The sequence below is a fragment of the Solanum stenotomum genome, chromosome 6 (assembly GCF_019186545.1).
Source record: "Solanum stenotomum isolate F172 chromosome 6, ASM1918654v1, whole genome shotgun sequence".
NCBI classification, from domain to species: Eukaryota; Viridiplantae; Streptophyta; class Magnoliopsida; order Solanales; family Solanaceae; genus Solanum; species Solanum stenotomum.
The window spans coordinates 25,000,248-25,014,008 of record NC_064287.1 but is presented as its reverse complement, the minus strand read 5'-3'; the positions used below and the strand labels follow the sequence as shown (position 1 = coordinate 25,014,008).

At 34.8% G+C, this 13,761-nt stretch overlaps 1 protein-coding gene across 1 annotated transcript in view; it reads right to left on the bottom strand.

Moving 5' to 3' along the window:
- LOC125867126 (probable protein S-acyltransferase 19) overlaps positions 1-13,761 on the bottom strand; it is a 1,047,372-nt gene that overhangs the window by 8,147 nt on the left and 1,025,464 nt on the right. Inside the window, exons 2-9 of the mRNA XM_049547553.1 lie at positions 8,919-9,019; positions 7,595-7,708; positions 6,741-7,151; positions 5,402-5,470; positions 5,255-5,326; positions 5,047-5,175; positions 4,864-4,944; positions 4,440-4,640 (exon numbers count right to left, since the gene is read on the bottom strand). Of these exons, the coding sequence (XP_049403510.1) occupies positions 4,440-4,640; positions 4,864-4,944; positions 5,047-5,175; positions 5,255-5,326; positions 5,402-5,470; positions 6,741-7,151; positions 7,595-7,708; positions 8,919-8,963 (1,122 nt within the window). The 5' untranslated portion in view covers positions 8,964-9,019. The remainder of the gene's footprint in view (positions 1-4,439; positions 4,641-4,863; positions 4,945-5,046; positions 5,176-5,254; positions 5,327-5,401; positions 5,471-6,740; positions 7,152-7,594; positions 7,709-8,918; positions 9,020-13,761) is intronic.

Below are 13,761 nucleotides of genomic sequence, written 5' to 3'. Positions count from 1 at the left end.
GGGGGGGGGGGGGGGTACGGTGAGAAGAAGTGGTAGAGTGGGGTAGGAAAAATATTTTACATTTTATTTTATAAAAAAGAATATTCCTTTTTTTTTGGATAATAGTTGTTTAATCTTTAATTTTAACTAATACTAATAATTTATTTATTTTTTGTCAAGATAGAATGTTTTGTCCATGTAGAGTGTGATGTAATAAATTTTTTTAAAATAAAAGAGAGTAGTACGCACACCCATGAAGAGAGTGTAATAAAAGAGAGAGGTGTGTTTCTCAAACTAATAAGGGCATCTCCAACCCTACACTCTATTTTACTCTCCAATTATAAAGTTCTCTATTTTTTCAGACAACCAACTCCAACCCAATTCTCTATTTTACTCTCTAAAAAAGAATATTTTTCTCTCTCCTCAATATTATATTATTATTTCTATTTCATTCTTATTTTCTTATTTCATAATATAAATTTTTTATTTCTTTTAAAACTATGTTAAGGAATGATGCATATCACCATGGAACACTTATTGTGCTAACTAAAAGACTATATTTGTCTTTATCAAGAACATTGTGCCTCCAACTATTTCTCGAGAAAAACATGTACGAAGACGGTTCCGTTACATAATGTACATTGGTAGAAATATGTTTTGAGTTTCTCTTGGAAATTAATATTTCAAGTTAACTACTGAATTGTACATTTGTTGTTACATTGATTTGTTCATGAATGATTTAATTGTTAGTTGAATTTTTAATTTTTAGTTAAGAGAATGCCCATATATATATATATAAAAATTATTTATTTTTAAATAAAAGTTCGGTTCTTCGGTGCACCGAAGTTTTGAGACCCTTACACTGAACACCGAACCGAAGAACCGAACTTCCGAAAAAATAACACCGACACCGAACCGAAAAACCGAAGAACCGAATTGGTTCGGTTGGGTTTTTCGATTTTCCAGTATTTATGCCCACCTCCAATATCATGTAGCACTTCCTTTCTCCAAAAACGTGATGGTCCTGCAATAATTGCAAAACTCCGAATGCACGTTCAACATCTTTTCGACATGATTCTTGTTTCATCGCGAATTAATTATTATATTACGTATTGTATTTTATTTTGTATTTAAATTATTATGTTATGTGTTGTATTGTTATCTTGTATTTAAATTAAAATTTTCATCTTACCATTTTAATTTTGTGTATTCTTTATAATGAAAATTAATTTTATTTTATTATTGATGAAAATTAATTTTATTTTATTATTGATGAAAATTAGAAAAAAATTAAAAATGCTATTAATTTGAAATTAAAGTAGTATATATTAAATAATATATTTTTTAAAATATTATATTAATTACATTTAAAAAGAATTATGAATATTAGATATTTAATTAATAAAATTATATGTAAAATAATATGTTAATTAGAAAGTAATGAAAATAATAATAAAATATTAAAAAAGTGAAATAGAGTGTGAATAGTAATTCTCCAAATTTGGAGAACTACTATTCAACTCTCTAAATTTGAAGAATAGAGAGTAATTTGGAGGTGGGTTGGAGTGCCTATTCTCTATTTTACTCTCCAAATATAGAGAATGGAGAGTAAAATAGATATGGATTGGAGATGGTCTAAGTGATAGTTTAGGTATGAAATTCACACTCCAAATAGTTTGGGTATCAAACTCAAAAAAGAAAAAAGATAGTTTAGGTGTGTTTTTGACAGTTATCTCATTTTAAAAAGTAGATTCATTCTAATCCTAAGCAACTTATTATGCTAAAAAATAGTATTACTGCAGTAACTAGAAGCAAATTTCAACAGTCTTCACTTGCTTTAGTTACTACAATTCATAAAAATTGCAACTTCTAAATTATTGCTTTAGCGATTGGTGACTTGGTGCTGAATATTTTTATCAATTTTTAAACTTGCACATTTTTTTTACACTTGATCCTTCTTTTCTTCTTTCCTTTTCTTCTTTTGGCTTTGTGTTTAGAAAACACCCTCAATAACTTTATCTTGTCTGTAAGCTTTTTTGAAAATGCTTTAATGTGGACAATGATAGGATTTTTTTTTTTCTGAAACTAGTAAGGTTGTATTCTTCAGCATTAAGAGCATGCTGGCCACCTCCAAAAAGGAATATTATCAATTACAAGTCTCCTATTAAGTCTAATATCTGATCTGTATCTACTATACACAATTGTTTACACCAAAAAGTAAGAACACAATACTTCATCAAAAAAAAAGTAAGAACACAATGCAATTCCATTTCACTTTTTAATATGGAATTGGACCTATCTTCAAAACATCTACCATTTCTTTCCAACCATATTGACCACCATATGCATGATGCAACTAATCTCCATCATTTCTTTTAACTCTTACTACCTCCCCTCCTAATCCAGCAACTCAATAGAACCGATGTGTGCTCTGGCACGGTCCAGCTGTAATCTGTTATGTTGAGGAAGAGATTCCACAACTGAGTAGTGAAGCTGCAATGTAGGAAGAGATTCTCGTTTGTCTCCCATGTAATATTACACAGAAAGCACCTGGAACTAGCTGTCTCCCTTTCTTCTGCAGAACTTCTTGAGTTAGATGTGCCCTCTTAATCACTAGCCAAGTAAAATATTTTACCTTGGTGGGATACCCTCCCCCCTACCAGTTGTAAGCCTCTCTTGTATGCACTGCCTACATAGAAGTTCCCATCTTTGGTGTGTATCCACAGCACCCAATCTGCCTCAGTTGTGACAATGTTGCTTCCTCCTAGCTTTCCAAGTAATGAGGCCATTCTGTAAAGATCCCAATCATTATCAATTCTTCGGAAGGAAATGTCCGAAGTCTGTACTGAACAGCACTCACTTACTCTAGCCTCTGTGTTTCCACAGATCTGAAAAGGATCTGGTAATTGTTCCTGTGGTGATTGATCAATCCATCCATCATGCCAGAATTTTGTCTTATTTGTGTATCTTAAAGCTAAGATTGGCTTCCACCAATGGCCATAAGTTTCTGATTGTTCTCCAAAAGGATCCGATATAATGTTGGAACACCATGGATTAAGTTCACCAAACTTTGTCACAATTACTTTTCTCCATAGATCTCTTTCCTCTTTAGTGTATCTCCATTGCCATTTCATAAGTAAGTTCTCATTCAGCAATCTGAGATTTCTAACCTCCAATACCCCTCTTCCTTTATTCAGCATTACTATTTTCCTGTTAGCAAGACAGTAACCCTTCCCTTTTTTGTTTCCATGCCAAAGAAAATCTCTTCTAAGCTTATCAAGTTTCTTCACGACTTTTGATGGAATTGGGAATAGGGACATCATATAAGTGGGTAATGCATCTAGGACAGAATAGATTAGGATCTGTCTACCACTTAAGGACAAGTATTGAGCCTTCCATCAGTCTAATGCAAAAAAACCAATAGGTTCTCCATTCACAAACATAGAGAACCTAACTGTTTTAATGTTGTATTCTATCTACTTCACCCATTTATCTCCAAAACCCATTTTCCTGGAAAACCGTGGAGTCCGAGCCAGCTTTCGCGCACCTCAACCAGGACAGATGGTGACTTTGTCCACCAAGGCTAGGACAGATAGGAAGAACCACCTAGTGTTTTTTGGTATCCACTAAGTTTTGAACCTGAGACCTCAGGGTTCTCAACCACTTCATTGACCACTAGGCCACCCCCTTGGGTGCCTCAAAATATTCAGTAAGAAATCCCAATTAACATGATCATAAGCTTTCTGAATATCCAACTTACACATTATGCCTGGGACCTGACTTTTCAATCTTGAGTCATCGCAATCACTGGCTATGAGTGTTGCATCCATTATTTGTCTACCCTTAATGAATGTCATCTAATGTTTGTTGACCGATTTTTCTATTACTTTCTTTAGCCTCTCTGCCAATAATCTGGCAATAATTTATGTGGCACACTTTCCTTTGTAACCGGTCACAAAAAAATGTCACCTTTCTTTAATTAAAAAGTATTTAACTTTAAAGTGATTGAAAGTACTTCAATGAACATACAAGACCATTAAGATCAATGAAAGTTCTGATACCACCATTGGTTTTTAAAAAGATGGCAGAGTAACAAAAAATTAACAAACATTGAAATTGTCTCACAATATCTTTATTAAGAGAAGGACTGTACGAGGGCTTTAATAGCCAACTTAAAATCATAATATGCAGAAAATCTGCATAACAAGAATTCAAAAGAACTAACATGTCTCAACAAACTAATCTATCCAATAGAAATTTAAAATTCAAAAAAGTAGATGCATTCTTATCCTAATGAACTTATTATGCTAAAAAAAATATTACTGCAGTAACTGGAAACAAATTTCAACTAGATGCATTCTTATCCTTATCAAGTAGATGCTCACTATTGAAATTCTTGAAACTTTGGAGTTTCAAAAGCTAAAATATAATAACTTAACTTCTCTAGTTGCAACAAATACCTGATAATCAACAAACACCCTAGGAGGGGTGCACCATGCTCCTTTGTATTGAAGTCCCAAAGAACTGCCACCACTGAAGCCAGTTGTAGCTGATCCTGATGGAGAGTATACAATGTTAGGCTGTTCTTCATCTACAGATTCTCCCCCAGGTGCCTCACTCATGGCTCTCATAGCAACTACGTACTCATACGTTGTAATGCCCTGATAGGAAGGTGATTTTGAGAAAGAATCAGAATAATTTTTCAGGTAGCTTCTAGTTATGAATCACCCAACTGAGATCTCCCAAACTCAGTTTCCTCTTTAATATATGCACCAGTTATGGTAAAAACTCTAGAATTTTTAAAGCAAAATCTCAAACTTGACAATTGTCTCAGAAACTTCAAGTTCCAACTCATAATAGAAAGAGAAAACCATAACAATCTACCTTTCTTATCAGTATCATGTGGAAAAAGAAAAGCTCTCCTAAGGGAACACAGGCTAGCAAAGAAACGGCAGTACATACAGCCTGCATACAGTCAATATGTGTCACCATTATGAACAGCATTCTATTTCATCAACCAGTAAGAATAGTAAACTCAGTGCAAGTTGTAGCTCAAGTAAAAATTACCACAACAGTTGCAAATGGGGCCAGTGAGAAACCATTCCCTAGTCTATCAACTATTTCAGCCTCCATGTTCTTTTTGTTCATAAAGCATCGTACCAAAACAGCAATTCCAACTCCAGCTTCAGTAAGAAGCTGCAAAAGAGTGTGTGAATGATTCACTGATAAAAACACAATCATTTCATTGCTAAACAAACATTTCCCTCGAACATACCCAGACCAAGCTGGTAGCCATCAGTGATATAAAGGTAATATAGTTCTTCCTCCCAACACAGTTGTTGAGCCACTGCCAGTTTGATAAATGTGGTTAGCTCCATAACAGAAATCAGAACAAGAAGTACCATAGATGACAGATGTATACCCGACAATGATGATCAAATCCATCAACACATTTATCACAGCTTCGACAATGTTTACTGAATTTGCGCACCTGCACCACACCAAGCAGTCAGTATATAGATGACCATACCTAATGTGCATAAGCACAAATATAAGGTGGTCGTAATGATTATACATATCCCATGATGAGGAATTTGCACTAAGTCACATGTCTAAGCAACAAAACTAGGAAAGAAACAGGAGCATAAAATGACTATCTGCTGTTGATTTTGTCTGGCATTCACATGGACATACATACCTCATCCATTTCTATAAACTACCAAATCTCTCAATTTGTACATTATTGAATAATTTGTTCAGCAGATCATGTTGTCAAATAGTCTATGAAGAATTGAAAGTCAAGAGAATGGACGAAATTATATACTAAAATGTACTTCAAAACACGTAGGCTAAGTAATATAATGAACTTATTGTGCAAAATAATCACTTACCTTACTATGCATAGAGAATTAATAGTTTACAATCAAGTAGAATAAGATTCCTACCAGAGGAGCCCCTCTTGCATATTGTCAATAATAAGAGACAAATTCCCTATTCTTTTCTCTATTTTCACAGTTTGATTCTCGAAAGAAAGGCAGCTCCCAGTGCAAATTCTGACTTGAAATCCTCATTAAATGTCTTTCTTTTGATTGGTGAAGGCATACTATTAAGTTTTCACAGAGAGACAGTCACATTACAACAATGTAATGACCTCAAAAAAAATCTATCATGGTCCCTGTGTCATTTGAATTGCCATGTTACACCAAGAAAAGGGAAAAAAACAGTAAAGAAACTAGTGACTGATTCCTTTTTGCTTTCAAAAATTCTTGTGTTCCTTTCCTTCCAGATTTACCCCCATATGACTGAGGGCAGTGCATTCCAATTTTTCAGTTTTTCCTTTCCCAGTACTTCATCTGCCAGCTTTGCAGTAGTTCCTTAGTTGTCTTAGGCATTTCCCAGGCGTCACTGAATGTCATTGTCAATAATATATTAAGTTGCACACATAACTATTGTTTTCCAATGGATTACATTGATATTAAGATATCTCTATAGCATTGTGTCAACATATTTGGTCCACAATATTAAGGTTGATTTCAATCTTATGTTGTTATTCATGTGAATTGCTAAATTGCACATCCAAGACTTTATGGGCTGAAGGAAATGTCTGCTCTTTTGGCTTATGAAACACCTCAAGACACTAAGAGCACTTACCAAGCATAACTTTCACAACTTCGGTATAATACAAGCTTCAAACTATGCCATCACAAATGGTGAAAAGCACATGATAAAAATTGTCAAAAAAATAATAATAGATTAGCTACCTCAGCATTGCACAATGTGCAAAACAGAGCATCTTCACCTGTCCCTTCCTCCTCAGCAGCTCCATCCTTTTTGCGGCAATCCTTGTGTACAAATAAAAAGCAAAACACTCCTCCAATTTTACAACAAGAGGAATTTCTGGTCAAAGAAACCACTTCGTTATCTAGTCTCCCTGCTTCTTGTTGACCTTTCTTGATGGATTTAGCAGCAGCAATGGAAGTTCTTGAAGCTGACGACAGAGAAGAACGTCCATCATTACTAAGTTCATCAAATTTTCCAGACCGATTTCTCGCAGACAATCCATGCTTTAAATTGGTATCATTCATTCTTCCAGAATCAAATTTAGACATTATGCCTGGATCTGCAGGATTGATTGCAGTACTCCGAACATAAAGAACAAAAACAAGCAATGCCTGCAATATGACATAAAGAGGCACTTCAACTTCAAGTAACCTTCATTAGAAAAATATACAAAATAATAGTTCCTCAGTTTCATCTTTTTATGGCTATTTGACGGGATATGGAGATTAAGAAGCTAATTTGATTTATAATATGGTAGTAATAGATTTACTTTTTTTATCAGAGTTCCTTCATTTTCTTTTTAAAAGATTATATGATTTTAAAAGCATCATATGATGAGTCATTTGAATTTGTCCCATAGTTAAATATTTTTACCTTGGGTATGTTGTTGGTGTTGTAGCCAAATATTTTGGGGATGTCCAAAAACAGAGAGTTCGTCACATAGATTAGGACAAAGATAGCATGCTAAACTAATCAATCAAGATGGAGAGACATGTAATAGAATCATAGAAGTTTCTCCACAGCACATACAGATAAATTACTCCAATTCACATACCACTGGAGAATAAACTGCCATAGAAGCATACTCCCAAAAGCGTCCTCCGAGGAAAGGTGAGAAGAAAGCATAAAATGCAACCGCTAACAAGCAAAATACAGTTATAGCAACAACCTACACAAAGAGTCCAAGATTTAGTCCACATATTGAATAGGCACACAACCGAAACATTTAACACAAAAAGACCGAGTTATCTAAAATAGACTTAGAAAGGGTAATGACCCCACCAGGGGCGGAGCTAGCATAGAGTTAGGGGTTCATCCGAACCCCCTTCGGCGGAAAATATTACTATTTATACATGGTTAACATTATTTTTTATGTATATACAGTAGATGTCGAACCCCCTTCGATTAGTTCGTGGTTACTTCTTCAGATTTCGAACCCCCTTATTAAAAATCCTAGCTCCGCCACTGGCCCCCACCACCCATCCACCCACCTATAGAACGGCCATATCCAATACATTCTGATAGCAAATCATTGAACATGTAGAATGGTTGCAAAAGAAATAAAAACTGAGCTCAGTAAAATAAATTACCAAGCAATGTCAGGATTATATGGCTAAAGAATATTCCATTATTGTCACAAGTTTAGTCAATGACTAGAAAGATGATGCATTTGTCTTTCTACTTCCAGAACACTAAGTACTTAGAGGTTATCCATAACAAATATCGACCATTTCCCTTCATTTCAGTATTTTTTAATTGATATTCCTTCATTTAGGTATTCCTAACTCATGTATTTTAATTCCTAACTGCCGGGGAATGGGGATTAACCTATCCAAAAAAAAAATGAAAATCATTTGTACTACTAAGGGATCACCAAATTTGACAAGCTATCCTTCCCTCTCTTCTTTATAGGGAAACTTTGCAATCTTTTGAAAAGGGAACCAAGTTTCATAATACAAATCCCTAGTTGTTATCAATTTGAACAGCAATAATTTTTTGATCCATACAAACTCATCTACGATTTGCATTTATCTTAAATGATATCTATGCAAGTTTTTAACCATTGACAACTTAGTTGCCTTAACCTACCCTTGTTTTTCCTCCCTTCTTGATAAACACAATTTCATTAATGTACAAAAACAGAAACCACCTTAGAATCATATACCATCTAATAATAGCTGTGCACAACATAGTTGCTGGACAAGTCTTTAAAACTTAACTACTCAACTAGTTTCAAGAATGAACCATAAGTGTAAGCCACTACTATCAATCAGTAACTTCCATATCCTAGTAGAGCAATCAGAAGGACAAGATTGATAAAATGGGAAAGCAATTGTCAACAGAAATCAGCCGAGAGATAGGAAAAGCACAGTCCAGACCTGAAAGGTATGTGCAGGTAGCTGCCATCCATGTTTCCTCACCATTATTCAAACCCCCAGAAGCTCTTTTTTCACACTTCCTCTCAACTCAAACAATTGAACTAATTTTTCACCAATTAACTCACTTCTTTCTCCCCTCCAAATAAACAAATACCAAATCTTGACAACCTTTCTGGTACAAATTTTCAGTGGTTGTTCTTCATAAGCCCTGACATTCTCCAGATTTACAAGGAAAACGGTTCTTTCACAAAAAGGCAACAATGTTTTAAAGATGGGAAAGAAAAGAAAAGAAACCAAGAAATCTCTCCCCTTTTTCCCACAACACCCAGTAGATAAAACCCACTTTTTTTTCTCCAAACAAGAAGATAAAAACCCTGCTACCCTTCTGGTTCAATTTTGCAGTAGTTGTTACTGCTCCAAACAAATCAAGAATCTACAAGAGAAAACATTTCTTTTGACATGAGAAAAAGAAAGAAAAAAGAGGGGGAAGAATGTTAGTAGAATACTACTACTAAAACATAGGAAAGAAAGGTAGGATTAGTGAGACAAAAGGGTACAAATCAAGGGACAGAAGAGTTGACTGTAAAGAGCATGTTTTTGGGTTCAACAAAAGAGTGGTTGTGAAGTGATGAAGGGAAGGTGGGGTTTTCTTGGTAGAAAGATAGTGCAAGTATTAATTAGGACTGCCCCCACTGCCTCTTATTCTTCTCTTTTGGTTTTTTCCTTTCAGCTGACCTGACATTCTTGAGAAATTAATTCTTCCAAAAACCAACATTAGGTCAATTTGATCCAAATAAACATGCTTTACTAAAAGGACAAAAGAAATATCTTAGTGACTAGAAGAGAAGTTCTTAACACCGGGTTCTAAAAAAAGTCGTATGTATATTTATTTGGATCAATTTTTTCAAAAGCATTTTAGGGGGAGTCTCGAGGGGAGATGCATCAATAATGTATGAAAACATACTAGCTGAGGGTAATTGTCATGGAGGGTAAGCCTCAATGTTCTGGGCGTACGCTTTAGTGTAGGTCTCAGCGTTTTGAACGTAAGTCCCAAAAATTTCTTCAAATTTACCAAAAATTTGCTTAATAATTTTTTTAATACTTAGATATTCAAAAACTAACTTATAGTATATTCTCAAACCTAAAAAAAAAAAAGCTCAAAAGTCAAAGATCTCTAAATATTCATCCTAATTTCATACTCCCTCGGTCCATTTTTACTTGTCATTTTTGACAAATCAAGAAAATACAATATTTTTTACCTATTATACCTTCAATTTATTTAGAGAGTTAATGTTTTTGAAAAAGGTAGAACTTCTTTAACGAGTAAGTGTAGACACGTAAATTTTATTGGATTAAATTCATACGAAATTTGAATTAAATCCATGTTCATTTGGTTGAATGATAAATTTGGGTTTTACAAATAAATAAGTCTATTTTATTAAATCAAGTCCAAGGTCCCTTTTACCTTGAAGCCCAAACTCATATCACGTTTCACAATGACTAGGCAACCAAGACCAACAAGGTGATGCCACGTGTCCAAACGAGATGGTGGTCCAAGTCAAATTCAAGAACCAATTTGTAACACCTCGGATTTGTTAAGGAAAACATTTCCTAGCTTACCCAACTTGGCGAGGTGACGTGCCATCACCGAGTGACTTGGCGATTAGCCAAGTGGAGTCACCATCGCCTAGTGGATTGTCCCCATGGCCCAAGCTACTAGAAAAATTGGGAGAGCCAGGTCGGGCTCGCCGTTCCAGTTGGCGCATCGCCAAAGGGCCTTCCCCATCGCCTAAGTGGCATGCCTCCTTGGATGAGTTACTGGAAAATTTGGGGAGCCAAGGGCTCACTTGGCAAATCGCCAAGTACCCTTGCGTGAGCCTCAGCATGCAGCAGCCTTAAGATTAAGTTGGGATCTTTTGTGTCTTTTCACAATTTTCTTAAGACTATACTACGTCATTTTACTCTTCACCTAGACAAGTATATAAGCATTTTATTCTCAAATTTCCCCCAACTTAAATCATTCTCTCAAGAGCCTAAAAGAAAACCCAAAGATCTTCCTCTCAAATATTTCTCTCTCTAGAACTTGAAGAAGAAGAAAGAGTTCAAGCTAGGATCAAGCTCAAGTCTTCAATCCTCAATCATTTGTGGGCTTTGTGATTAAGGTATGATAGTTTTTCATCCATGGAATCCTTTCTTCCATGGAGCCCCCATGATTTCCCCAATTTAGAAGAAGAATTTCCCAATTCTAGTTAGGGTTTCTTCTAATGTTATGGGTTTTGATCCAATTGAGTGGATTATGATTGTTTATGATTGAATTGGTAGAATTACATGTTTTTAGGATGAAATTACATGTACACATGTGTGAGACCCCGTGGTTCTTTCACACAATATGTGTATCATTGCATGAGTGTATAAGGCTTATATGACTTGGTGTATCATTTTAGGAGAATAAGGTTGCAAAGGGGAGTTAAAAATCAAAGAGTTAGACTAACGTTATGGGTCAAGGATGCCCTTAAGTAAGTTCGAGTTAAAGAATGTCTCTTCTAACACCCCGCCCGTTCAGAAGGTTCAAGTTATCCAGTACCTTTGGGGTAAGACAAAGAGTGTCTTATATGCTAAGAAGGATGTTTTATAAGGTGATATAGTCTCCCAATGATTGTAAGTTAAGTTTTGAAGTCAAGCAAGTTGGGAAATAAAAAGTCGGCAAAAGTTAGAGTAAGTTCTTTGATAAACTTTCTGAAATTTGTGTTAAATGTCTCGGAGCTTTTCTCCCAATCTATAAAGTTTTAGAAGAACACCAATATACAAAATTGAAGGTCTACGAGTCTACTTTCCAACGCACTACACCATTTGTCCATATAACTTCAGAATTGAGAGATATTCAGATTTTAGTGAGACTGCACAAGCTGGCACGTGAAGGTGGGACCCTAGCCCTTATGTCGGTTTAGCTTTATAATATTTTATTTCCCTTCGTTTAATCTCAATTTTTTCGACCAAATAAGAAGAAACTATCCTAAATCCTCTATAAGGGTTACCCTATCAGCCAAGCAAAGATCTACAAGATTTCAATGTGGTTTCACCCTCAGAACATTCATAGAGATTGTATTACTTCTTTCCTCCTCGTTGGTTGGGATTTGAAAGATTCTTCATGGTGAAGGAGTCTCATTTTTAGGTGGTATTGTTGTTGTTTGGAGGTAATAATTATCACCCTTCATTTTATTGAGTAATTCAAAGTTATAGCGACGCTATATAAGCAAGAACACGAATAGACCGCTGGAAAAATTATATTTGGATAGTTACGTGATGTTGAGCTATTTTGAAGTATTTTCTGATGTTGTTGTTGCTAGAATTTTTTGAAATGCTTTGTATGCGTGTGGTTCTTGTAGATATGACTCTGGAAGAGAAGAAGAAGAAGTATAGATGGGTATTTAATTGTAAGATAGATTAGTGTAATGTTGGTTCTATTATTGCATTGCAATTTTCAAATTGTTTCTTATTGGTTCAACGTCTTGTGTTTAAGGAGACTATTTGTTATTGACAATACATGCTAAAATACTATAAGATCCATCAAGTTTAAGTTAAGGTTCTTCCCTTTAAACCTCTTATTGCTTAGGAAGAGAAAGACATGATTCCAAATGTAATTATTGGACGAACTCACAGGATGGTGATTGGAAGCGATGAGTTCGAGTTATTATGGTTATATGGAACAATTATAGACTGTATTACATATATTTTTTCTTGCTTTAATGGTTTGAAGACTCATGGTTAGAATTTGGTTGTGGTTATTTTGTGGTTGGAAAAGAGGGGTGTGGCGATACGTCGAGTTTTTATTGTTGTGCAGGCATACTCTATTTGGTTGTTGTTGACTATTGTGTAGGCCTCCACTTGTTAATAGCTGCTGCAAAACTGTATGTTATGTCATTAATTTGGGGTTGTAATTTGGAGAAGAAAATGTAATGAAACATACATTTAAAAAAGGTCCGGCAAGCTAATCACTCTACTACTAATCTCTAAATTGCTACTTTGACTCTGGTGTGTTAATATTCTATCTATAATGGTTGTGTGACATGATTTCATGTAGATTAAATATTTTAAGGAAGGGGTACAATCCGCATTAATACCGCAAAACCCAGAATTGAGGTATGTTAAGGCTATGTGTTACTTCCTTTGAGCATGAATTTTAGAATCCTAAATCGTCAAAGGTTGTTTTACTATTCTATTGTTAGAAAGACCTTTTGTGAAAGGCATTGGGATTGTAGCTGACGTATTTTTGTGACTCCATTATGTTGATATTTCACTCGTTCAGTTATATAGGGTACTCGTTGTCTATGTGTCATTTTGTCGATTCCCTTGACTATAGGTCTGTGTGTATATATTATTATTATTATTCTTTAGGTGTGGAAACTTAGAAATATTAGGGAGGAACATTAAGAGTTTGAAATCAACCCTCCTTCCTCGCTAATTTCTTCTTTTTTGAAAAACTAAAAAATAATATGTCAATTTCCAAAACTCTTAAATGTAACTCGTATGTTCACTACTAAAGGACATGTTTTTTTGGAAATACTTTCTTTTACAAATTACTAAGGAAACATATATAAAAACTAAGTGAAGCACCTTAAGATCTTTATGAACATCCTCAGGTTTAAGTTACCTTTCTTAAGTTGATTCAAGTGTTCTAGTTTAATCTACAAGCAGATGGTTATACGATATATTTACATGTGATATGAAAGTGATTACGATATTATGAGGACAAGAGTACCAACGTTCCAAGATTGGGAACATGATTAAGGTAACATAAATGCATTACGAATCCATGACATGGTATGCTATGCATTCTACTCCC